Consider the following 27,314-nt stretch of genomic DNA (forward strand, 5'->3'; position numbering starts at 1 on the left):
TATCCACCGTGATTTTTCAACGAGTTCCTATTGCTGCTTAGCTCAGGGATTAGATAAGACCAGTTACAGGGCCAGCTCCAACTTCTTAGAAAGCATATTTGTTATGTTTTCTTATGGTACTTGTATGATTGATCTAGTGCTGTGGAGATATTGATAGATTTTAAGCTTCTTACATGAGTGTTCCAAGTATTGGCAGAGTCTGGCTCAGATCTTCGGATTTGTAAACTCGCTTAACTGATCTTGAACGTCATTTCTTCTTGCTTGTAAACATATGATTTTCTATCTAGTATTAGTAAGTTGGCCAATGACATAAGAACGAAGGGAAACGATCCTTTTCAGCCAAAACTGAAATCAGTGAAGGGAACAAGTAGAACTATTAAGAACTTGGGTAATATAAAAAAAGAAAAGAAAAGATGCTTGCATAAGTGGGTCATAATGGTATTTATGATCGTCAATACTAATCCGGTAGGACTAAAAATTTCGAGCGGGAAACATGTGGACGATGTGGCATACTGAGAATGACGACAGCACTACTATCAATGAGAAACCAATCTTGATTAGAGAGAAAGCAACATGATAATAGCTACTGTCTATTCTGTAAGATGGAATAAGATTTTTCAGCTTTGTATAGATAAAGGTTCCAGTCTGCAAATGTATAAAGGAGTTTGATTAGTCATTAAGTTCAAAAATAAAACTCTGAACTAGTCATTCTTTCTTGCTACTTGTTTGATTAATGACCAAAATATGATCATTAGGTTGATTATTTAAATAAACACAAACTCACAAAGAGTCTGGACTCAGAAGTAGCTACAAACTTGGTGAAATTGGAATAGAGAAAGAGAGAAGACTATAAGGAACGAGAATAGCAGCAAGGGGTTACGGGAATTGAGGGTATGCAGCATAGCTTTGGAAGCATGAGATGATTCTTTTGAGGGTTTTATATGGTGTGTATGTGTTGTTGCTGATACATTATCCCTGAAGCAACTCTTTTGAAGAGGAAGGCCACATAGATCGATATTCCCTTTAAATGCAGACTCAGGTTGGCCTACAATCTGTGTACCCTGTGGTATTTGGCCAGTGAGTTTGTTATATGATACATTAATATACTCCAAGAACGAGAGACGTGCTAAGCCTTGTGGAATTGTCCCTGAAAGTTGGTTTCGACGTATATCCAGTGACTCGAGATTTGAGAGGTTGCCCATAGAAGATGGAATATGACCGGTGAAACCGTTGTTGGATAAGTTTAGGAGAAGCAGCGAGGTCAAGAGACCTACGGATTCTGGAATCTCTCCTCCAAATCTGTTTACAGAGAAATCAACAGCTGCAAAAGTGTTTAGGATCCTAACCAACTCAATGTTTTTTACTTTGTTTCCCGAAGACAAAGAATGGTGGAATCTGAACTTAACCCTCCTGTTATCTCCCTGTCGATAATCTTCAAAGATACTCACCAGAGATGTACTCCAGTTCACAAAGTAATTTGGTGGAAGGCTCCCGTCAAACATGTTAAGCGATATGTCAATTATCCTCAGTTTCGAAAACATCAGGGGATATTGAGGAGAAGATATAGGACCATGGAACCTGTTTGATCGTAGGACGAGCACTTTCAGATTCGGCAAATACTTCAACCAGAAAGGAAATGTTTCATTGATTTGATTGCTCTCCACGTTTAGAACCTCTAGGCTTTTGCAGTTTACAAGTGACCTGGGAAGCTTCCCACTTATTTGATTGTGGCCAACGTCAATTGTTATTAGTGAGCCACTTCTGCATAATTCATGGGGAAGGTTCCCGTTAAGGTTGTTCTTACGGAGATTCATCTCTCCATTTATTGAATCACCCAAGCATCCGGGAATTGGACCACTGAAATTGTTTGACGATAGATCAAGGAGACTTAGTTTCCTTGGACTGCATAGTGAAAGAGGTAACTCCCCTGTGAAATTATTATTTGATGCAACCACATAGTCGATGGTTGGTGGAAGAATAGGAAAAGGCCCTCCAAAGGTGTTTGACGCCAAATCTAACATTTCAAGAGACGAATTTAGGAGCACTTCTCGCGAACCTTCAAAACCATTGAGGGAGTTGTGATACAGAGACAATCTGGTCACAGGCAAAGTCCATAACCATGCAGGCACTTTTCCTTTGAGCCTATTGTTTGAAATGTCTAAATGCTGCAAGTTTAGAGTCTTCGACAAGTTGGGGAACTCGGAGATGCTGCAGTTGGACAAGTTCAGTTCGATCAACTTTGTTAAAGCGTGGTCGGAACTGGTATTAAGCCTTAACAGATTATTCCAGGAAAGATCCAAATACTCCAGAGACTGTAAAGTCATAAGAAATTTGGGGAACTCGAAGATGTTGCAGTAGGACAACTTCAGTTCGACCAACTTTGGTAAGGCGTGGTCAGTGGAACTGGTATTAAGCCTTGATAGAGTATTGCCGGAAAGATCCAAATACTCCAAAGACTTGAGTGGCAAGAAAACTATGTTGATTGGGTAGATCATGTTGAGAAATGACAGGTCTAGAGACGTGAGCTTGACTAACTTTGAGATAGGCTCTAGTATCCGACCACTAAAAAGGTTTCCGCCTAGGTATAACCTTTCAAGCTTAGAGGATGAAGAAGAATTTAGATTTTCAGGTGGGTCTCTGAGACCGTTTTGTCGCAAATCAAGGTTTAAAAGGGAAGGCATGGTGAGAAGAGAAGAAGGAATGGTTCCAATAAAGTTATTATAGGAAAGGTTTAAATAGGAAAGCTTGGATAAATTATATATAAGGGGAAAGCCACCAGTGAGATCGTTTTGTGAAAGGTCCAAGAAGGTTAGGCGGCTTAGGTTATGAATTGATAATGGAACTTCGCCAACCAAGCCACTATAGCGAAAGTTCAAGAACTCTAAGTTGGCGAGTCCGCCAAATTCAGAGGGGAAAGAGTATTCTTCAAAGTGGTTGCCAAATTCAGAAGGGAAAGAGTCTTCAAAGTGGTTATAAGAGAGATCGAGATACCTGAGGTGATGGAATTTGAAGAGGTTACTATTGTTCTTGATGGTGCCTTTGAGACATGCTTCAGAAAGGTGTAGCTCCGTCACTACACCGGTCTCGTTATCAAACACAACCCCATCGAAAGAGCGAGTGTTTTTTGTCCAGGAGCTTAGCACCGTAGGGCTGCAGGTTGGCGATAGAAACTCCTTCTTGAAAGCCAGAAGGATCTCTATTTGGTTGGGAAGAGGAAATGGCACAGAAACAAGAGTATTAACTAAGAAGATGGAGACAAATACACACCAAAACAAACTAGTCATGGAGAAAACAGGCAAATGAACTTTCATCATCGGAAAGAACAGGTTTGAAACACAGGAAAATATTGAAAACTGGTATGTATGATTTGGTTTTGTAGTCTAACCCATTGTAGCAAATATATAACGATTATTCTTAACAAGAGTCATGTTCACGTTGGCTGATTCTGAAATTGTGGAAGTCTTCACACTACAAGAAAACATCGGGATACTGAGGGAAAAAATCGTCGGTATGTCGTCGGAATAACGCTATTCCGAGGACATACCGACGAAAAAAGTCCTCGGAAATAACTCCTCGGAAATTCATAATTCCTCGGAATTCCGTCGGAATTTTCCGACGGAATTCCGAGGAAACAAAATTCCGAGGATACTCCGAGGACACGAAGTTCGTCGGAAGGTTCCTCGGAAAATACCGAGGGAATTCCGATGGTCCAATCCTCGGAAGTTTCGACGAAATATTCCTCGGAATGTTTATCGGAAAATACCGAGGAACAAAAGTTCCTCGGACTTTTCCGAGGAACTTTCTTCCCTCGGAATTTTCCGAGGGAGTGGAGTTTCTCGGAAAATTCCGAGGAACTTTTTCCCTCAGAAAATTCCGAGGAACTTAAAGTTCGTCGGAATTTGCCGAGGGGAGAAAGTTCCTCGGAATTTTCCGAGGAACCCCATTCCCTCGGAATTTTGAAAAAATTTATTTTTTTAAAAAATTTATTTTTTTTTAAATTAAATTTATTTTTAAAAATTAAAATTTTTAAAATTTAAAATTAAAATTGAATAAAACATAAAATAAAACATAGTAGATAATATTCAAATTTAAATAAAACATTCAGAGTTTTTGGAAAAAAAAAAAAACTACGGGTCTTGAATGTTCGGGAACGTCTCGTTCGGGTACATCCTCTTCATCATCTCCATCATCTGCTCGTTCAGCCTCTTCTGGGTCTCATAGCCCGCCTGTTGAGCTGCCATCTGAGTCTCCAACGCAGATATCCGATCATCCTTGTCCTTCAGCTGAGCCGTAAGAACTTCTGGATCAACATACGCATGTGGTGCAGAAGAAGGAGCAGCCGACCGAGAGCGACGACCCAAACCGACCAAACGTCCCTTTTTCTTTGGAACCGACTGAAATATAAATAACCAAGTTTAGATAATTTAAATTGATGATAAAATAAAAATCAAGAAATAATTAAATTGAACTTTAAAAAAAAAAAAACTTATCGATTCAACGATTTCGTTGATTCGAACCCGAGACAAGTTGGTCGAGGCCGCCGAATCGTCATCATCGGTTTGAAGCTGAGACACTTCGTCATACACCTGAGTTTGGACCAGGTCGACCACGTCCCTCACAAGACCATCATCAATCTGGCCGGTCTTCTTGTTGGTATACGCCCTTTTCATAAAGGCGAGATCATCAACTGGGTGGCCTTCATTTTCTTCCGCCTTGAAAAAAAATAAATTAGACAAACATTAGAAATTTGAAAATGCAAAAAAATAAAATTCTGAAACTTAAATAATTGAAGAAAAAGCGGTTGAGCTTACCATGCGATCCGCCAGAGTGGCAATAGATTGAGCACCCAAGTTATGCTTGTAGATGCCCTTTCCTTTACGGTCGCTCCTGCGGTTGTTGGAGTTGGTGGAAGAAGTTTCTTTCGTCTCTTCTTTATCCCAATGCGCACACAACTCCTTCCAGACCGTGTCGTTCATCGACTTTGGGACCTTTTAATTTAAAAAAAAAAAGTTTAATAATTTTAAAAATAGTTTAATAAATTAAAAATTGTTAATAAATTAAAAACTACCTTGTTTACTTCCCACTTCTTCTTCCACTCGTACATCTGCTTCCCATAGTTGTCCATAACTTTATGGACAAAATGGTGATAGATAGAGAGCGTATCATCGGCATTCCAGTTGAATTCTTGCTGAAATAGTTTAAAAATAGTTTTTAAGCACAAAAATATAATAAATATAGAAATTAGTTTAATAATTACAAAAATAAGTTTTAATAATATTTAAAATGTCTAATAAATATAGAAAATAGTTTAACAGTAACCCATGGATCATCTCTGTTCCTTACCCGGGGGTACTTGATATAACAAACCTGATCGGCCTGAGAAGCAAGAATGAAAGGATCATAATATTGCAGCTTCCGTCTTGAATTTACTGATGTAACACCAAATGCATCTGTTCTCACACCTCGATCTGGAGTGTTGTCGTGCCAGTCACAATAGAAAACAGTACAGCGCAATCCAACCATGCCCAAATACTTGATTTCCAAAATCTCATTTATGTGTCCGTAGTATACATCATCTCCTGATGCAGAACAAACACCAGCATCGTAAGTCGTACTCGAACGTCTCCTCTTCTGAGTTGTGAATGCATATCCTCGAGTACAAAATCTCGGATATGACTACACAACAAAGTTTGGTCCAACGACCATCTCGCGTATCCAATCGTCAAATGTTTCACCTCTTGCCAAACCATCACTCACATAAGTAAACATCCATCCACCAAATTCTCTCTGCTTCATTTCTTCTAGTTCGTCCTCTGTGGCGTATCTATATTCAAACCGCTTTTCTGCCATGAAAATCCTTTCATATTGAAGAACATCTTCGCAGTTGGTGAGTAAATATGTTTGCAAATGACTGCGCTCCTGATCAGTAAGTCGACGGTCCTTTGGTTTTCCGCTAAGTCGTCCAACGTCTGTGAAAATGTCTGGAACCTTCCAATGATATGTTGCCCGTTCGCCTCTATCATCATGCCGAGCAGGTCTTCTGTTTTTGGTCTGAACTTCTGCTGGAAAGTAGTACTCGGCAAAGTTTGAAGTTTCTTCATTGATCATCTGTGCGACTATAGACCCTTCCACCCTACTTAAATTTTTTACCATCTTCTTCAAATGGAACATATACCGCTCATACAGATACATCCATCTATACTGCACAGGACCACCAAGTTCCAATTCTCTTACCAGGTGAATAACAAGATGCTCCATAACATCAAAAAATGAGGGAGGAAATATCTTCTCAAGGTTGCACTGAATCACAGCTATGTTAGTCTTCAAATTTTCAATACCTTCAAGAGTCACTGATCTTGTGCATAAATCGCGGAAGAAACCACTTATCCCTGCAATTGCTTCATGAACATTTCGTGGTAATAGTTCCTTGAAGGCAAACGGAAGGAGGCGCTGCATCATTACATGGCAATCATGGCTTTTCAAGCCAGTAAACTTTCCTTCCTTTCTGTCGATACAGTTACGCAAATTAGATGCGTAACCGTCTGGAAATTCCACATCGTTTGAAATCCAGTCAAAGAACGCATCCTTTCCCGCTGCATCAAGTCGGTATATGGGAAAAGGAGCCCTACCACTCTCATCAACATGAAGTTCTGAACGATCACATATATCGACTAAATCGAGTCTTGACTTCAAATTATCCTTTGTTTTACCTTGAACATTAAGGATCGTGTTCATGAGATTGTCAAAAAAGTTCTTCTCAATATGCATGACATCTAAATTATGCCTTAGTAGATGATCCTCCCAGTATGGCAGATCCCAAAAAATACTTTTTTTGTGCCAGTTATGTAGGTTTCCAACACCATCTACCGGAAAACGCTCATGTCCACCGACGTCTGGCGTCCTTTCTGCACCAAAATCTCTAAGTTGTGTCTTCAAATCTTTCCCACGAATTTCCGGAGGTGGACTGTCAAACACCCTCTTGTTCTTCGTAAACAAATTCCTACTTCTACGATATGGATGATCTGGTGGTAGAAATCTCCTGTGACAGTCAAACCAACACGTTTTCCTTCCGTGTTTTAGTTGGAAAGCATCAGTGTTATCTTGACAATATGGACATGATAGCCTTCCATGCGTTGTCCATCCAGATAACATACCATATGCTGGAAAATCACTTATTGTCCACATTAGTACTGCCCGCATTTGAAAGTTTTCTTTACACGAAACATCGTATGTTTCAGCACCTTGAGCCCATAGTTGTTGCAACTCATATATTAGTGGCTGAAGAAACACATCAAGTGATCTCTTAGGATGCTCTGGTCCGGGAACGAGAATCGAGAGAAACAAAAACTCTCGTCGCAAGCACAAGTTTGGGGGTAGGTTGTATGGTGTAAGAATGACTGGCCATAGAGAATACTGTCTTCCACTCTTGCCAAACGGGCTGAAACCATCAGTACATAATCCAAGGTAGACATTTCTTCTCTCATACGCAAAGTCGGGATACTTTGATTGGAAATGCTTCCACGCTTTTGCATCTGAAGGATGTCTGATCTCACCATCTGTTGAGTGCTCCGCATGCCATCTCATTGGTTGCGCTGTGCGTTCAGACAGATACAGCCTCTGCAACCTTTCCGTCAAAGGCAAATACCACATCCTTTTATATGGTACTGGAACTCTTCCACTCGTATCTTTATAACGAGGCTTCCCACAAAATTTGCATGAAACCCGCTGTTCATCCGCCCTCCAATAAATCATGCAGTTGTCTCTGCATACATCTATTACCTGATACGATAAACCAAGACCAGCTACGAGTTTCTGAACCTCGTAGTATGAGCCAGGAGCTACATTATCTTCGGGTAGAATACCTTTTACATAATCAGCAATCGCATCCACACAGTCTTCAGCCAAATTATAATCCGTCTTAATGCCCATCAATCTTGTAGCAGATGATAAAGCTGAATGACCATCTCTGCAACCTTCGTACAATGGTTGCTTTCCAGCATCCAACATATCATAAAATCTCCTAGCTTCGGCATTGGGTAAATCTTCCCCTCTAAAATGATCATTTACCATCTGCTCAGTACCTACACCGTAATCTACATCCGTTCTAATTGGATCTTCTAATCTAACCGCTGGCTGAGGTTCGCTAGTACTACCAAGTTCATAATCAGTTTCTCCATGATGATACCAAATTTTGTAACTTCGTGTAAACCCACTCAAATATAAATGAGTCCAAACATCCCATTCTTTAATAACTTTTTTATTTTTACAATTAGAGCAAGGACATCTTAACATACCTATTTTTGCTTCCGGTTGTCGGTGAACTAACCCCATGAATTCGGTTATACCTTGTTGGTATTCTTCCGTAAGCAATCTCGTGTTCGGATCCAAATGAGGTCGATCGATCCAAGAACGAAAATAATTTGAAGAAGACATGTTTTTTATGAATCAAATTCGTGTGTAAAGAAAGTGAGAGGGAGGATGAAGATATGGTGTGAATGAAGAGGAAGAGGGGTGCTTGTATTTATAGTTGAAATCCTGCCGACGGTCCGAGGAAATTCCGACGGAATTCCGATGCAAACGGCTAGTTCGTCGGAATTTCCTCGGAATTTTTAAAATCCCCCAACGGCTCTCCAACGGCTCTCTAACGTCTATAATATTTCCTCGGAATTCATCGGTTTTTTCCGAGGAACACTAGTTTCCTCGGTATTCCGTCGGAATATTCCGACGAAATGAATTTTCCTCGGAATTCCGTCGGAATATTCCGACGGAATTCCGAGGAAGCAAAATTTTGTGTTTCCTCGGAATTGCCTCGGAAATGCCTCGGTATATTCCGAGGAATTCATTTTCCGTCGGAACGTCCGTCAGAATACCGATGTTTTCTTGTAGTGTCACTTTGTAAGGGCCACATATTTTTCCACCAAGGATCATCAATTATAACTGGACGTGAATTTCACGTCTACGACTAGTTTCAACTGCTAAATGCTTTTTATTAGTCGTAAATATTATGTGGATTAATTGCTATTGAATTTTCAACCAGTTGAAAACTAGAAAATAAGACCAGTTGAAAAGGCAGAAAATAGTATGCGGATTATGGGTATGACTGGTTTAAACGCAGCGGTTGCGGTTGCGGTTGCGGGAGTTTGTGGATGTGGGCGGTTGCGGTTTCTAGCGGTTTTAAGAGATTTCTACGACTGGTATTGCGGTTAAAAATTGGTGCGTTTGCGGGTGACTTATGACTAGTTAACTACTAAATGCGGTAATAGTCAAATAATAAATTAACAATATTTACATTTAATATAATTATAAAAATATCAAACATCATAAAATTATAATAAATATAAAATTTCTATTTAGGGCCTGACTGGTTCAAACGCAGCGGTTGCGGTTGCGGCTGCGGGCGTTTGCGGATGCAGGTGGTTGCGGTTTCTAGCGGTTTTAAGAGATTTGTACGACTGATTCTGTGGTTAGAAATTAGTGCGTTTGCGGGATACTTATGACTGGTTAACTACCAAATACAGCAGCAGTTAAATAATAAATTAACAATATTTATATTTTATATAATTATAAAAATATCAAAAATCATAATATTATAATAAATATGTAAATTATATTTTCAAAGTTATAGTTTTAAATTTTTAAAATTATAGAAAATATTTTTGTTTTAAAATTTTATAATATTAATTAAAATATAGTAGATATATTTTAGTATTTTTATAATTCCATTTTAAAAAATTTATTGAATATTTTTATTTTTGTATTTATATGGTTTTAAAAAAAAAAAGAAAAAAAATTATCCTCCCGCAACCGCCCGCAACCGCAAACGCTAGCTGGAACCAGCTTTTGATTTTTAGAGGTTCGGAGCGGTTTGAAGCGGTTTGAAGCGATTTTTAGCGGTTTGTATGATTGTTTTGAAACGCTGTCAACCGCTACCAACCGCAAAAGCTGCGTTTGCGGGTGGTAGCGGGGAAACCAGTCAAGCTCTAGAAAGTTATAATTTTAATTTTTGAAAATTTATTGAAATTTTTTTATTATAAAATTTTATAATATTAATTAAAATATAATAGATATATTTATTTTAATATTTTCATAATTTCAATTTTAAATTTTTTATTAATTTTTTTTACTTTTGTGTATATATTGTTTTAAAAAAAAGAAAAAAATTTACCCTCCCGCAACCGCCCGCAACCGCAAACGCTAGCTGAAGTCAACTTTTAAATTTATGAGATTCATAGGGTTTGAAGCAGTTTAGAGCGATTTGAGTGATTGTTGCAAACCGCCGACAACCGCTACCAACCGCAAAAGCTGCGTTTGAGGGTGGTAGCGGGGAATTTTCAACCAGTTGAAAATTATAAAATAAGACCCACAAAAGTGATTTGTCACTTTATTAGTGATTCAAAATTTATTTAAATGTTTATATCAAAATTCATCATTTTGTACTTTATAAATAGAGATTTATTTCATCTGATTTAGCCATATAATTTTATTTTAATTTTATTTTAATTAATTTTTAAAAGGTTTTTTATATCTTTAACATTTTTTAAATAAATACATCTAATAATAAAGGTTACTTAATTTGGAATATATAAATCTTAACTATCAATTATTTTAGTATGTTTTTTCAAATATCATAATTTGTTTCATTAAAAGAAGTTCTTGATAAAATAGAGATAATTGATATAACATTATTATTTTTTAAATATATTGTAAAATATTAAAATTAAATATGTGTTAGATTATTAGGTGGAAGAAATAAAAAAATGATATAAAGTGTAAGAACATTTCAACTTAGTGGGGGTTAATATCTCAACTTAGTTGGCGTACATTCATCACTTATGTAGGTATCTTCTTTTCCTCAAGCTCAGTTTCTATATCATCTACGGGATTCACAGTTCAGATCTCGAGGATTCAGATACGGTCTTCGGTTTAGCCATTCTTGTTAATTGTTTAATGATTGTCAACTATATGAAATCTCACAAAGAATTAATTCATAGAGTAGCTACAAACTCCTTCAATCAAGAGTGGCACAAAGAAAGAGAAATAACAAAAGGAAGCACAAGATGGTTACTTAATTAACACATATATGGGAACCGATAACGAGGATCCTTACATATATTTCAACAAACAGAACGCAAATGCATCGTATCATAAACGAAACAATTTGAAGAACAACACTGGTTTGTATGAATAAATAACATGTCCCATTGCTATTCCAAACAAAACTCCGGGTCCATAACCTATTGCCACTGCTTTCCAGTTCAACATATGTTCTTGCTTTGGTAGTTTCGGCGATGGTGCTTCATTTTCCACGGAGCAAGACTCTTTAAGGGGACGACCACAAAGATCAATATTCCCTTCAAAGGAGGATCTAGCTTGCCCTTCAATCTGTGGACTCTGAGGTATTTGGCCAGTGAGTTTGTTATGTGACATATTAATATACCCCAAGAACGTGAGGACCCTTAGCTCTTGAGGAATTATTCCAGAAAGTTGGTTTCGAGATAAGTCCAACGACTCGAGTTGTGTGAGGCTGGCCAAAGAAGATGGAATATGGCCTGTGAAATTGTTGTTAGACAAGTCCAACACAATCAACGACTTCAAGAGACCTATGGATTTTGGAATATGCCCTCCAAGACGATTCCCAGAGAAGTCAATGAATGTATATGTCTCTAGGATCTTTTCGAACTCCGTGTTTAATCCTTTGTTTCTCAGATGCATGGAAAAATACGAAGGCCACCCAATGTCCAGTAAGTAAGTATTCCTGCGTCCACCTTCAGGCCTCATAAAGTAATTTGGTAGCTTGTACCCAAGATGTACCATGTACTTTGGGAAGTGATCTCCTTCAGGCATACTCATCAAGGGTGCACTCCAATTTACAAAGTAATTTGGGGGCAAGCTTCCAGTGAATTTGTTATGAGATATGTCAATTATCCGCAACTGCGGAAATGACCGATGATCTTGATCAGGAGAAGATATAGGACCATAGAATCTGTTTGATCTTAGCACAATGACTTTCAAAACCGGTAAAACGTTCAGCCATAAAGGAAAGGTGTCAGCGATAAGATTGCTTTCCACGTCCAGAATCTCTAGTGCAGTGCATTGTCTAAGAGACCTTGGAAGCTCCCCACTGATTTGATTATGGCCAACATCAACTGTTGTTAGTGACCCACTTCCATAGAATATGTCGGGAAGTTCTCCGACGAGATTGTTGTTACTGAGATTCAAGACTTGTAGTGATTCACTCAAGCATCCGGGAACTGCACCACTAAAACTGTTGCTCGATAGATCAAGGACGTTTAGAAATATTGAATCGCAGAGTGTACGAGGTATGCCTCCGCTGAAATGATTATTCGAAGCAGAAATGAACTCCATGCTTCGTGGGATAACAGGAAATGCTCCATGGAAGGCGTTTGAACTCAGATCTAACTCGAGAAGCGGGGAACTACCCGTTGATGGAGTTGTGAGAGAGTCTCACTGAAGTCAGAGAAGGTAGATTCCATAACCATGCAGGCACTTTTCCTTTGAGGCTATTGTTGGAGATGTCTAAATGTTGCAAGTTTTGTAGAGTCTTCAAAACTTTGGGGAACTCATGGATGTTGCAACTAGACAAGTGTAGTTCAATCAACATTGTCGGAAAGGCATTCTCTGAACTGATATTAAGCCTTGACACACTATTCCCGGAGATATCCAAATTCTCCAGAGATTGAAGTTTCAAGAAAGTGAAGTTGACTGGGAAGGTTATATTGAGAAAAGACAAGTCAAGATATATGAGGTTGACAAGATTAGAGATAGGCTCTAGGATTCCACCACTAAAAATATTGTTGCCAAGGACTAAACTCTCAAACATAATTGTTGAGTTTGGAATATCAAGAGGGCCACCAAAATTGTTTTGGCGAAGATCAAGGGATGAAAGCAGAGGCATGGTGAATAGATAAGAAGGAACGGTACCGGAAAAGTTATTATAGGAAAGGCTTATAGAAGAAAGTTTAGTAAGATTGTGCACAAGGGGAAAACCACCAGTGAGTTTGTTAACTGAAAGGTCCAAAGATGTTAGGCGGCTTAGGTTACTTATTGAGGATGGGACTTCTCCAGTGAAGCGATTATGGTGAAGATCCAAGACCTCTAAGCTTGTGAGTCTTCCAAACTCGGCAGGAAATGAGGAGGAAAAATCGTTGGAAGAGAGATCAAGGTACCTGAGGTGTTGGAATCTGTAGAGGCTACTATTAGCCTTGAGATTGCCACTGAGACATGCAGCACCAAGGTGTAGATCCGTCACTGCACCGGTATCGTCATCAAAGACAACCCCATCAAATGAGACAGCGTCTTCACTCCAAGAGCTTGTTGTTGAATTGTTGCAGATCGAAAACTCGTTCTTAAAAGCCAGAAGGGTCTCAACTTGGTCGGGACGACGGAATGGTTGAGAGACAAGAGTAGTAACCAAGAAACTCAAAGAAAAAACACAACAGAAGAAACGAGAGATGGAGTCAACACGCAGACGCAATGTCATCATGGAGAGATGAATAATAGAAAATGTTAATGAATGAATTCTGAAGCCTAACATACTATTATTTTATAACCCATGGTATGGGTTAGTCAGACAGCTTGACTTAGAATCGTTGAAGCCCCTATAGTATATATGACCACATATTTGTTCCACAAAGACCAGGACCCACTGGGAACAATTCCATATTTGAATGGTATTTGTTTCTCATTTTCTACGATCATAATCAGACTTCACTGTTACGTGTATGAGCTAAAGTATTTCTTTGTGAACGTAACCATAAAACTAAAGATTTTATTATGAAATTGGTAGGCACAAATGGGTACAGTTTCAACATATCATTCAGAAAGAGATGTGATTAAGACAATATGAGGAAAGTGCAAGAGTAGAGTTTTCCTATTTTTTTTAGATAGGATCAGGCATAGAGGCCAAATCTACTCCATGTGATATTTCATCATGAGTTGCTTCTTTGGCAAGTCCAATAGGCTCTCTATCATCATCCAAACTGTACCAAAAAATGACAATGTTAATTAGATGATAAACATCGATATTTGGCCAAACCTTTAAATATTTTATTGTGTAAGAGATCAACGTTTTGAAGGTTTCATCTGCGTCCATCTTATAATGCTTTGATCTCAAGCCAGATGAGTCTATCCGCCTCGAAGGAGATCGTGATCGAGGTCGCTGCAACGGCTGTTTTTTGACAGGAGGAAGCTGACCTTGGAGGAAACCAGAGACGGCGTTATCGAGATCCCAGCTGAATCCTTCGAGGAAGAAGCGTGCTGTTTCTTGAGACTCTGATGTTGCCTTGCAGAAGCTGATGATCGGATCTTCCCCAGGAGAATGCTTCGTCTTCATGGTGGTAAGTAAGGGTTAATGACAGTTCTCAGAAACTGTTGTAATATTTTACAATAGGATAAGATTTAACTCCTTTTGACTCTTTCAAAGTTTTTATAACAAAACAGAGATTTCGCAGGCGAAAATGTTTGCAATAATAGTAAATTTTTATTTTTGCAAGTTTAATATACTTTGTTTTTGTAACTGCTTAAACTACGTAGCTCCGAATACTTTGTTACGGATCAATTTGTATCTCGATATTTTAATACATACAGTATTCTCAATTTCTCAAGTTACTGCAAGAAACCTGTAAGTAATGATGATGAGGGTGAGAAACTCTTGCTGAGATGGATGGAAGTCACGTAAAGAAACTCTGCAACTTTGTTTTGGTTTTACTAAAATGTGTCTGTTTAACCACATAGAGTTCATCTATTGGTTTACCTCATCTCTTTTGGTTTAAAACGTTTAAAACCAAAAGTTTGTAATATTTTCTTTTGTTGATAAATGAATTTAACAGTTCAACAAAAAAAAAAAAACCTGTAAATAATGGTAAAGGGTAAAGTTATATAGCTTGATCTCAAAAACTGTAACTAACTATTTGTAACCTTTATTCCACAAAAATATTTAGCGTGTGAATACGTTCTCTCATTCTTCCATATCAAGGAAATAGATTTGGTACGGTGAATGCTCTCGCAGCCAGGACAGTTGTGTAAGCTCTCGTGAATGTATATGTCGCAGTCCAAACAAAAATAGTGCTTGTGTGAGCATTTAGGGTTATCATAAGTGAACCATAAAAATTTATACAATAAAAATTAATAGTGCATATTATAATAGAAAAACCCTTATAAGTAAATAAACTACTTTTTTAGTTCCTAAAAGATCCATATTTTAGAGAAAACTTTTGTTTCAAAAAGATACATATTTTATATTTTTAATTCAATTTTTGTCAACTAATAATGAAAAATTGTGAAGTTCAAGAACATTAATTGCATTTCTTAAAATTTTATTAGTTTTAAAATATAGAAAATACTACCTTCGTTCTTAAATGTAGGATGTTTTAAAGAATTTTGATGTTTCAATATATAAGATGTTTTCATTTTTCTAGTCAACATTTTACTTAATTAAAAACTATGCAATCAATCATATTTTATAATCTATTTTGTAATTGGTTGAATAACATTAATTTATAGTTTTAATGATACTTTCTAGACAAAACAATGATTTTCTTAATATTAGTGTTTTTTACCTAAACATTTTATATTTAGGAACATAGGAAGTATAAAATTACCAAAATATACATTTATAGCTAAATTTTGATATATTTTATCAAAAATATAAAAATTCTAAAACATGAATCTTTTTAGGAACGGAGAGAGTAATAAACAAAATAGTAATCATACAACAAGATTTTTTATATTTATTAAAAATATTAATCAAGTATTATAGTGCTTTCATCGTATAAACTCAAGTTATTATGGTTACATTATGCCTATGATAGTAGTAGATGATGCCCTTGATCTTTATTTTATTTTTGCTGTCATAAGCTAAGGTTTCTTTTTTTACTACTGTCGCATGGCACCAGACATGAATCCGACGCCAAGGAGCATATATTGAAAATAAATTTAAAACTTATACAAAGTAGGAAACTATTATAGCCAATAGATAATTGTGAGCCCACTTTTCTCAGCTCTACTACAAATTTTCCAAGAAAATGAGCTCTACTTCAACCATGGATCCTAGCTAATTGCAGGAAAAGAACGTAGAAGAATTAAATTGCATGAATGAAAAAGAATAGTTGTTTCATCCATATTTAACAAGAAATAATTTTACTTTTTTATTTATCTACAAAAACAAGAATAGTAGGAAATGAGAAAGAAAAATTATTCCTTATGAATAGTAATTTTTTTAAAAGAATGTTAAAGAATACATTATTCTTTGGTCACCGTTCATACCCGTAGAAGCTATATCCTGTGAGCTTTTCCATGTTCAGTCATATATGCAACGTAATAATTATTTATTTAAAATAATTATACTTTACTTTTCTTTTTTACTTTTGATCAACAAAGAAAATATTTTTCTAAACAATTGAATTGTATGATTTGAGAAACAAGAATTTTCCAATTAAATCCAAAAAGAAAAGACTTGTCCAACTAAACCCAAATAAAGGAGAAAATACTTTTCCAGTATAATAGGGCCCCCGGTCTACGTGGAATAAAAATGTGGTTGATACATAACGGAAGACTAATTAACACAAGTTCCAAGTCAAGCTGTATCAAAAGATCCTAAACCATGGCTATAAATTACATGGCATCAAAGCCCATTCATATATACAAAGGCATTTTACCCTCATCTCTTTTCTACTTTGCACATTTTTTTCCAGTTATGACGTTGCATGTGCGTTTTAGCTCCATCTCTTGTTTCTTTGCTTTGAGCTTCTTGGTTACTACTCTTGTTTCTCTACCTTCTCGTCGTCTTGACGAAGTCGAGAGCCTTCTAGCTTTCAAAAACGAGTTTACTCTCTCATGCAACAAATCAGTGACAAACTCTTGGACCCGTGACGCCATCTTCTTTGATGGGGTCTTGTTTGATAAAGACACTGGTGGTGTCACGGAGCTAAAACTTCGTGGTGCGTGTCTCAGCGGCACTCTCGACGCTAACAGTAGCCTCTTCAAACTACACCAGCTCAGATACCTGGATCTCTCTCTCAACAACATTTCCTCTTCACTACCCGCAGAGTTTGGGCGACTCACCGACTTAGAGTTCTTGGATCTTCACCAAAACCGCTTCACCGGAGAGCTTCCTTCCTCAATCAGCAACACCACTGTTTTAACCAAACTTCATTTTCTAGATATTTCTAACAATAGTCTACAAGGAAAAGTGCCCGAATGGGTATGGAGTCTTCCTTCTTTGACCGCTACTAATCTCTCTCGCAACTCCTTTGATAGTTTCCCTAACGTTCCACCAACCGTGACGTACTTGGCCGCATCAAACAACAATTTCACAGGAGAGATACCTCTTTCGTTGTGCAATCCAAAGAACCTATTATTCCTTGATCTCTCGAACAACAGTTTAACTGGTTCGGTTCCAAGATGCTTGAGTGAATCAGTGACAGTGTTGAATCTCCGTCGCAACAGCCTTACAAGCCTTCCCGACGCATTCTCCAACAGCTCACTAAAGGTGCTTGACGTCGGCCACAATCAAATAAATGGGAAGCTTCCAAGATCTCTTGAACATTGCAAAAGCCTAGAGTTTGTAGATGTGGAGGGAAATCGAATCAATGACACGTTTCCTTTCTGGTTGAAGGATTTGCCGAATCTGATAGCGCTTATCCTACGATCAAACAGATTCTACGGTCCTCTATCTTCTCCTCAGCATCCTCTACCATTTTCAAAACTGATGATCATTGACATAGCGGGTAACATGTTTGACGGCAGCCTTCCACCAAACTACTTTGTGAACTGGAGTGCAGCCATTAGACCGCGAGTGAAACACATCGGAGATTCTTACTCTCTTGTTGATTTCTCCGGAAACAGATTTGTAGGAGAGATTCCAGAATCCATTGGTATGTTGAAGTCGCTGCTTGCCCTCAACTTATCCAACAACGGTTTCACAGGTCATATTCCATCTTCTATGGACAATCTCTCAAATCTCGAGTCACTGGATATATCTAGAAACCAGCTTTCTGGTACAATTCCGCAGGAGTTAGGGAAGCTCTCCTTCTTGTCGTATATTAACATGTCATACAACAATCTCACTGGCCAAATACCACAGGGTACTCAGTTTCAAACGCAAAATGAGTCTGCATTTGAAGGGAATATCGATCTATGTGGCTTTCCTCTTCGAAAGAGATGCTTCAGGGAAAATGTATCAGCAACAACAACACATACACAATCATCCCATGCTTCGAAAACTATGCATAGTCTCAATTCCAATAACCCCTTGCTGCTATTCTCGATCCTTGTAGTCTTTAATTTTGTTCTCTCTTTCTATATTCCACTTTCAACAAGTTTGTAGCAACTTTTGAGTTCAGACTCTTTGTAAGACTGTGTTTACTTTAAATAATCAAAACTAATCATTTTATTCATCAAACGAATGACTAGTTCATTTTGAACTTAATGACTAATCAAACAAACTCATGTATACATTTGCAAAACCAATCTCATATTGTTTTTATTCATGTTTGTCGATATACCTGGTTTCTGTGTAGACTCGGTGATCTGTCACGCCTTTTCAAAAGTCAGATTTAAGATTCATAGATCTCTGATTCTGACGTCGGTGTGACGGTGTCCAAAGTCAATGTTGAATTATTATTCATTTAGGTCAACAACACGGAACTTGAGAAGATAATCGAATAATTAATTTTGGCGAGGTGAAAAAGAAACATTTCATTTTATTTTATTTATTTTGCTAATAAGAGCCATTACATTTGCTCTTCACTTGAAAATAAATACCGAAGGTTTTATGTAACTTAGTATTGATTGATTAAGTTATAAAAAAACAAAAATTGATCGATTCATGCTCTATCACCTTATAAACATCTAAGTATTGAGAATATAAATGAACATATAAACAAAGATTGAAAAAATCCTACATTAATATATGTGTAGTAGTAGGTATACATATGTCATATGTGATATACATCTCTATGGTTAAGTAAACAAATAGAGATAAAGAGTGTTTAGGAAGAAGACTAATTATCTGACTTTTTCTCATCGCTTGTTGTGCAAGGGATTTGATCCCGTCTTAACCTTCCGTTTCTCCGGTAAGATTTCATCGGCACTGGCGACCGGCAGGGTAGGTTTAGAAGGGATAAACCCTCTTTCTTGGCTAGATAAAGGTTCGGAGGAGAAGCGTCGTCTTTCAACGTGAACTCTTGAAGCTTTAGATAAAACAACAAGGAAGAAGAGAAAGCCAATGAGACAAAGAAGACGACCCCGATTCATATTCTAAGGACTTGGAGAATGTTTCTTTTTATTTTGAGAGAGAGAGACAGGGTATGACTATGAGAAATAAGAAGTTTGATGCACAAACTTCCATATGTGAAGTTAAGAGCGTGTATATATTTGCATTTTATTCAGGGATTAGGTGTAGACATAGATGGTCCACTTCATAAAGTTTCTTCTTTGTCAACATTAATTTGTATACTTACACAAGTATGGGGTGCCATTTAAGTATAAATATTATGTGACTATAAACTATTGAAGTTTATTTTTTTTTTGTTTTTTTCTGCCAGCATTTCACTATTTTTATTTCACAAGCATTCACCAATAGTAAAATTTAAATGGTAACATAGCAACATGCCAACAACATACTACTTTAGTACAAACGGACATACTACACTATTGTCATATTAAAGCGTTTTTGCTAATTGTAGTTTAAGTTGCAGTTAAGTGTACAGTTAGATAGAAATTTGATTAGCATTAATTTAGCTAATTAATTAAAGATCTACAAAAAAAGTTTGACAAATATTTGTGGAGCTGTCAGTAATTTGCAATGGAGAGAGGATATGATAAATACAAAGGTGAAACCGTGAACCCCACTTCCCACCTAAAAATGGCCGGTTTAAAAGTGAGTATTGATTATAGATGCAACGATTTGAAATTCAACTCCAAGGGAAACTAAAAATATCCAGTGGCCATAAATGTGGGGAAAGTTCACACACATATAGGAAATTAATAATAAAATTAATTATATCAGCTGTAATCTTTGGTTGATCTTTTTTTTTGTGGACATGTGAAACGTAAAACATTTTCTTAGAGTTCGCCACTTACGCGTGAAAGTGTTCGTATGCAGAATGATGAAGCTTTGAATAGCTACATGATTTTGTGTGAATATCATAATCACGAATATGAAATACAAAGAGACAAAAGTTACTTATAAAATTATATTTTCTGTTGACGTTTTAGAAATGAGACCGGAAAAGTCTACCTTCTTTTTCTTTTTTTTTTTTTTGCTAAATTGTAAATATCATTTCATAATGAAAGTTGAGATTTTACAAGATGTGATTAACAACTAGAAGATCTCAAAACTTGTTTCCACGGCAAAAAAAGTAAAAACATGGAAACAAAATCAATCAATACTTTAGCCGTTCTGCGTTGGAGCGAACAGGACGAAAAGTAATGATACAAACTTGAGAAGTCCGAGCGAGAAGACAAGCCGAGACAGGTTTAAAGGGAGAGGACCGAAGACTAGTGAACGAGAAAGCACAACACTCACAAGAAGCTGATTCATCCGGCTACCTGAACAATTTGTCATCTCTCAAAAGAACAAACACAAACCCGCTCAAAGACTGCCCTCAAGGTCCGAGCTGGGACACGGTCTGAGCCAAGATCCGACGAAAGACAGGACAACACTAACCACAGAAGCTTAATAGCGCTCAACTTCCTCAACCACGCTCGTCCTCTAAGCCGGTGAAGAGAAAGGGGCAGCATCACCACTTCCGAGCCTTACTACCTCCTCTAGGAACAAAGTGAAACCCTGAAACACCAAGAAAACGAAGAGCCTCCACCTCCACTACCCGTATCAGCTGAACCTACAATCAAAACCCAGACAACCAAGCAACGCCAAATCCGACACAAAGGAGGGATGAGGAGCTAATTAAAGCTACACTCAATAGCAAACACCTAAGCTTTGACCCATGGAGAGACGAACAAACCGCCTCCAATCCTGAGTCTGAAGTCCCGAGACCACAAGCTCGTAGTGGTGCACATCCAAATGACCCTTGACAGATAAGACAACTTTCACAGCGACAATTTAAACCAAACCGTTAGGGTTTTGCGGTGGACGGAGAGGCGGCGCAAGATCTGGTGAGGAGAGGCTGCGAAGATGCGGTACAGTCGCTAGAAGCACCAGCATCTGAGCTCTCTCAGCACGGCGAGTCCTTCAATCGAAGAGATGGAGAACGCTAGTCAAGACCAGAAACAGAGCGCTGATTCACCGACCGGACCCATGACGGAGTAGCAGATGGACATATGGGAGCGACAGTGGCCCTCTCACAACGCCGAGAGGCGCCGGAGAGGCGAGTTGAAAACAACGGCGGCTGCTCTCGAGACGAAGGGTTTCAGAGAGAGATGTTGGGGCGCGTGGGTGGCACGCCCTTTTTACCTTCTTTTTCTACAAAGACTAAAATTGAAAGTCATGATTATCAATAATAAATAAATAGAACCCCTACGATTTAAACCACTTTTTCTAGTGAAAACGACCTCGGTCTTGTGGTCGATAGATAATAAAAGATCTAATGTTTGAATTACAAAATGACTATAGGTGCAAAATTGACAACATCTCATCATGTCAAATATTGAACTAAACTGTTCGTGATGGTTGGTTATATTGTGAATGTATTGTTTGTTTTCTTAGTTTGCGGCTAATTTAATACTACTTTTTTTAGATTATGGAATGTTGCCGACCACGAGGATATGACATTGGACCAACTTATTGGATTTGAGGCTGTGAGAAGTCTGGCCCATACGATCCAAACATGATCCGGATGTCAATAACTCGGTCCAGACCTAAACCGACTGAGTAACCGACGACGTGGAAATATGAATGCCATGCCAGTCACGGTTAGGCCATATATACAAACTCGCAATATAATATGATTAATTGATTATGAATATGAACTACGATATTCAAGATTGTTACACGAGTGGTTTTGGAGCTATGATCTTTTCTGCTGAACCCTAGAGTTTCTAAGCAGCAGCCTGAGCATTGCTATTGGTTTTAATATTAGACTTGGTGGCTCCATCTCTCCATCCTTTTTGACGAGCTCTCTCTTCCCACTTAGACGTTAGCTTCTTCTGCTCGGCGAGTGCTAACTCCGCTTTTTCCCTAACTTCTTCGCATGTTTCCATACCCGAGTTGCACTTATCTGCTTCCTTTTGGTACGAAGAAGTTACCTTCTTGGCCTCTAACAGCCCCATGTCCGCTCGTTTATGTTTCTCTAAAGAGTCTGTTTCACGCAGCTTCAGTTCCTCGGTCAGAAGTTCGGCATAGTTCTTCTCAGTGTCTTCGTTCACTTCTGGATCATGCCTTGCACAATCTACACGTCGAAGCAAATATGTTTAATATTAAGACTCGATTACCTAAACTTTAAAGGACTCTTAAACTATATACAGTTCAAGTAAACAATGAATTCACCGGCAAAAGAAGCATTGCTGAGTCCTGCAATAAGAAATGAAACAAGTAGAAAAGTATCAATCTCTTGACTGTGAAAAAACGCTAGAGGAGTTTTTTTTTTTTTTGAAAAAAAAAACCCTATTAGTTTACAGATCGTAACCTAATGATGATACTGTTTAACTCAAACAATAGAAGAATCAATACTGTAGAGACTAGAGGCTGAGAAAATCTTCTATGATGGAGAGATCTCAACAACACAAGTAGATCTAAACCTACTCATCAGTACACTAATCATTGCGGATCTATATGTTCTCAGATTCAAACTCAAGCAACACGAAGCAAAACCTCAGCTTCTATTTACCTTTGGAAATCGTGAGAAGAGGCTGTGAAGAACAATCACACGCGCAGGGAGGACAAGAGGAAGCGGAAGAGTGGCTAACGGCAGCCAAAGCCTCAGTGAGATGCCAGTAGAGAGGCGGACCAAGTATGTAACCCCCATACTCAGCCCCATCAAAGCTAGTCCAACCTTCAACGCCGCCGCGTGGCTCGCCATAAAAAAACGCAGATCCGTCATTACGAGTTGAATTTCCGGCGAGTGTGAAAATGTATTTTTAGATTTTGACGCTTTGCTGTTTTAATTTCATCGACAGTTAATTATTACATAAAAAAAATCTAAAGTTAGTTACAACAACCAATTGGACGGTAACAGTTAAAAAAATAATAGATAACCAAAATCTAATCAAACCGGTACCGGTTCAATTAACTGGTTATCTTTGGTTTATACTGAAGCGTTCGTCTCCCTCACATTAGAGCATTGTTGACACAGAGAGAGACTCGAAATGGCGACGGAGATCTCGTCGGATCTGATAAACGAACTTAAGATCTCGCTTCGTAGGGAGGCTAAGCTCTCCTCATTCGATTCCTCTACCACCACCCTTTCCACAGCTCCGGAGGCAATCGCGGAGCTCGACGCTTCGCCTCCTTACCTCCGCTGCCGAAACTGTAAAGGAAAGCTTCTGCGAGGAATCGAATCGCTGATCTGCGTTTTCTGCGGCGATCAGCAACGGACGAGCGAGAATCCTCCTGATCCGATCAAGTTTGCATCCACTTGTGGTTACAAATGGTTTCTCACCTCTCTCGATCTGGACGGATCGGTAAAAAAACAATCGAATCTCATCGTGTTCATACGTTCTGTTGATTGTGCATTGCTGAGAATATTAAACAAATTAGTAGTCAGATGTAGAATATGATTGTGTTGTGGTATTATTGTAAAGAAGAATGACTTTATGAAACGATTTAATCTGCAGGAGATGGTGGAGCCACTAAAGGAAACGAATGGATCAAGAATTGGAGCTAAAGCTTCTGTAGCAAAAGGAATTGCTCTGTCTGAGTTTCTTGATTTTGAAGTCCAATGGTTAGCAAGGGAAGAGAAGGCTTCAAACAATGGACCTGATGATAAGAACCGTCTGGATTTAGGAGGGATTAGTCTTGATGATTATTTCGTTGAAGGAAGAGGAGATTTTTCTAAAGTGGATCCGGTTGAGAGAAAACTGGAGGAGGAAGATGATTTTAAGGATCCGCGTAGTCTTAGCTTGTTTGATGGTGTGAAGAGTCAGGGAGTTGCTGAATCACAGCAGAGTGGAAAAGATGCGCAGAAGAATGTTTCATCTGGAGAACATGAGAATCTTAGTTTGTTTGCAGGACGAGATGCACGGGATAGTGTTTCTGTATCAGAGCAGGGAAACTTTGGGTTCTTTGAGGAAACAAAAGTGAGGCACCATGTTAAAGAGGATGAAAACCTTAGCCTGTTTGAGGAGATAGATGAGAAGAGAACTAGTCCTTCTAAAAACACTGAGAGTTTTGGTTTCTTTGAGGAGAAAGATGCTCAGAGAAATAGTTCGTCGAAAGAGGATGGGAGTTTTGGTTTGTTTGTGAGTAAAGATGCTGAGAGAAGTAGTGCTTTGAAAGAAGATGGTAATCTTGGTTTGTTCGAGGGTGGAGAAGGTCAGAGAAATAGTTCTTCTAAAGAGGATGGAGATTTTGGTTTGTTTGAGGGAGCATTATCATCAAATGCTGGCCTCAAGTCCTTCGATGACAAGGTTGTTGCCTCTTCCTCTGATTGGGATTCTGACTTTCAAACTGTTTCCCAGGAAAAGATTAGTGGCGATCCGTTTGTAAATTCTCAAGTTGATCTGTCTGCTCGTATGGATTCTGTTTTTGGTTCCGGAAAAGATTTATTCCATGAAAAAACAGCAGATTCTTCAACTGCTTATGTTTCCAAAGCTGGTGACTGGCTGCAAGATGATTTGTTTGGTGGTGTTACTGGCAAGACTCAAAACAACGATCAGACTGTCCATGAGGGACAAGTTATGGGAGGCAACGGAAGTTCCTCCATGGATATTGATTGGATTGGAGATGATCTTTGGCAAACCAGTGAAAAGAAAGCAGTTGGGAAGACGCCTACGGATGATAATGATGGTGACGATGACTGGAATGATTTTGCAAGCTCAGTTAACTCCAAGACTCCTAGTAATCTGCTTTCACGAACCATGGAAAGTTCCCAAGAGGAGATATTTGATGGGCTGGCGCATGTTGAGAATGATATTAATGAACAGAGCAAAGATGAGAAGCAGAATACTGGTACAGGCGTGATATCTAACGTAGCCAAAGGTCAAGAAGATGATCTCTTTGGAGCTTGGGATAGTTTCACATCCTCAACCGTTTCGCAAACACCTGTGCAGCCTCCCACGAACCATGTAAATACATCTGCTGAGCAGAATCCGGAAATGAACCTGTTTGGGGAAAATAACCATCACAGAGACCTTCCCTTTGATTATTTTCCGGAAAGTAAAGACCAAACCAACTCAGAGGAAGTTAAAGGCATGCCTTCTGGAACCTTGTCCGTAGAGAGGTTTCTTATTTACTCCTTAACATCTTGTTCTCTGATCTCTGTATGCAATCTCTGATCTCTTTTGTTTTCTTTTTGCTTTGTCTTCAGAACGAGTGATCCTGATGGTAAAGATCAAACGCTTGATCTTGTAGGCACAACAGCAATATCTCGCAAGTCAAAGAGTGATGTTGGGGAAGAGCTGATGTCACAGATGCATGATCTCTCGTTTATGCTAGAGACCAAACTCTCTGTTCCTCCAATCTCCAAGGCAGAGTAATATTAAATACATTGTACTCTCTTATTTCTCTCTCGCCTCTCATGTTTTTCTTGGGGCTCGAAAGATTGTTTGTTTTCAAGTATATAATTCATTTTCAATTACTCTAGAGTACTGGCTTTGTCGCCAGCCAATGATGTCAGTCTTAGACTAGTCGTATGGCCCATTGATGCGTACGTTACCAGTGCACCCACTGGGCCTCTAGGTTCTTACGGAGAATTTGTTAGTTCTAAGCTTCTAGTCTCGAAGTATCAAGGTTGTGAGTTCATTTAGAAAAGTTATGCGTACGAACTTTGATTAATTGATTGTGTTTTTATGGTCTACTCATAAGCAATTAATCAACAAGTTCTTTATTTTCTTTAATGATTATATTAAAATATGTCATGTATCTATCTCTATTGTTGATCTATCAACCTTTTTTTTTGTATTGACAACCACACAAAAGGCGAAGGTTTAATAGACGATACCAAAACTTGAATGTCTGTACCAAGAAAAATGTCTTAAGAACTACAGAGATACATTACTTCGTCACTCGAATCACACGTTAATAGTAAAACATGTAGAACCGACGAAACTTTGTTAGTCAATCGTTTTCTCGAGGTCTCGCCAGCAACAATATTATATTGTAAACTATGTGTTTCGGTTCCACATGATACACGTTATTATTTGTAAAAGATGGAGGTTGAGATGATATGAATGTACACAATTCTTTAGCAACTCACCTTTTTCTCATCAATATATAAACATTATTTCAAGGAATAAGCTTTACCAAAATTTTAATATATATATAAACAAAACAGAGACGTATTAAACGTGAGAGAATGGACGGTGTTTTTGCTCTGATAAATTATATTTAATAATATTGTAGGTTATCTGGTTATGTGATGTAACTAAATATAAGCATGACACAGCACAAGTGAGATGCTTGTTGTTGGAGAATCCACTTATTTTAATTAGTAACTTATAAGCAAACTTATAAGCCACGCATCAAATTATCTTTCTAGGAATAATTAGTTTCTAGTCCTTATATTTCTTTTGTACCTCAAAAATGAAAATTGAATAACTACTCAACTAAGGTGATGATACTTATTTGTATTTACGCAGCTGTGAATTATAGAATTGATATTGCTTGGTAACTAATAAACCATGACCAAATGAATTAGTGTGATTTGTCAGTATATAATTGTAACTTTATTGACACTTTTACAGTTTGATATTTCTCAACTTCTCCTACCCAGCACCTTTTTAAAATAATGATTCTCTCATTTACTTTATCATTGTAATCATATGAAATGATCGTTTGGGATTTCATTGGCTGTGGTATTGTTGATAAATCACAACCTGAAAATATAGACTGAATGACGTTTTGCCACGTGGGTTTTTGAGTGCAGTTAGTGACTGATGTGCAAGTAACTTCTTTGTACTTTAAAAGAAAAATCATTTAAAGTCCTAAACTGAGAAATCTGACAGAAAAACAACTGGTGTGAATAGTTACACTTACACAACACAATAAAGCGATTCAGTCTCCATACACCTTCAAACTCAAACTGGATTGTAATTCGGTAGACAGTAACAACTTCACCTAACCGGTTCAATTACTCACCGTCGAGCCAATTGGAATAAATTGAATTGAATGTTAACATATATTTCTACATGCTGTATACACTCGTATGTGTTTCACATTTATGCTCCATCAAATGTTT

General features: G+C 38.0%; 4 protein-coding genes, 1 non-coding gene and 1 pseudogene across 5 annotated transcripts; 2 read left to right on the forward strand and 4 right to left on the reverse strand.

Annotated features, from left to right (window-relative positions):
• Window positions 1-797: 797 nt before the first annotated feature.
• Window positions 798-3,311, reverse strand: LOC106423660 (receptor like protein 27-like). Its single transcript, XM_048743247.1, has one exon. The coding sequence runs from the start codon at window positions 3,309-3,311 to the stop codon at window positions 798-800; it is 2,514 nt and encodes an 837-aa protein (XP_048599204.1).
• Window positions 3,312-10,254: 6,943 nt separating this feature from the next.
• LOC106423659 lies at window positions 10,255-13,555 on the reverse strand (annotated as a pseudogene).
• A 222-nt stretch (window positions 13,556-13,777) lies between these two features.
• On the reverse strand, window positions 13,778-14,355 carry BNAANNG12420D. Its single transcript, XM_013864433.3, has 2 exons — window positions 14,088-14,355; window positions 13,778-14,000 (listed from the first exon to the last, which is right to left on the reverse strand). The coding sequence occupies exons 1-2, from the start codon at window positions 14,351-14,353 to the stop codon at window positions 13,901-13,903; spliced, it is 366 nt and encodes a 121-aa protein (XP_013719887.2). The 5' UTR covers window positions 14,354-14,355; the 3' UTR covers window positions 13,778-13,900.
• A 1,828-nt stretch (window positions 14,356-16,183) lies between these two features.
• Window positions 16,184-18,421, forward strand: LOC106423694 (receptor-like protein 20). Its single transcript, XM_013864464.3, has one exon. The coding sequence runs from the start codon at window positions 16,622-16,624 to the stop codon at window positions 18,344-18,346; it is 1,725 nt and encodes a 574-aa protein (XP_013719918.3). The 5' UTR covers window positions 16,184-16,621; the 3' UTR covers window positions 18,347-18,421.
• A 3,486-nt stretch (window positions 18,422-21,907) lies between these two features.
• On the reverse strand, window positions 21,908-23,036 carry LOC106423695. Its single transcript, XR_007317399.1, has 3 exons — window positions 22,809-23,036; window positions 22,469-22,492; window positions 21,908-22,370 (listed from the first exon to the last, which is right to left on the reverse strand). It is a non-coding gene; the product is annotated as an uncharacterized LOC106423695 (transcript).
• A 184-nt stretch (window positions 23,037-23,220) lies between these two features.
• LOC106423631 lies at window positions 23,221-25,934 on the forward strand. Its single transcript, XM_013864406.3, has 3 exons — window positions 23,221-23,601; window positions 23,755-25,358; window positions 25,446-25,934. The coding sequence occupies exons 1-3, from the start codon at window positions 23,287-23,289 to the stop codon at window positions 25,612-25,614; spliced, it is 2,088 nt and encodes a 695-aa protein (XP_013719860.2). The 5' UTR covers window positions 23,221-23,286; the 3' UTR covers window positions 25,615-25,934.
• The last annotated feature ends 1,380 nt before the right edge of the window (window positions 25,935-27,314 follow it).

This window comes from Brassica napus, chromosome A10 (genome assembly GCF_020379485.1).
Source record: "Brassica napus cultivar Da-Ae chromosome A10, Da-Ae, whole genome shotgun sequence".
Lineage (NCBI taxonomy): Eukaryota > Viridiplantae > Streptophyta > Magnoliopsida > Brassicales > Brassicaceae > Brassica > Brassica napus.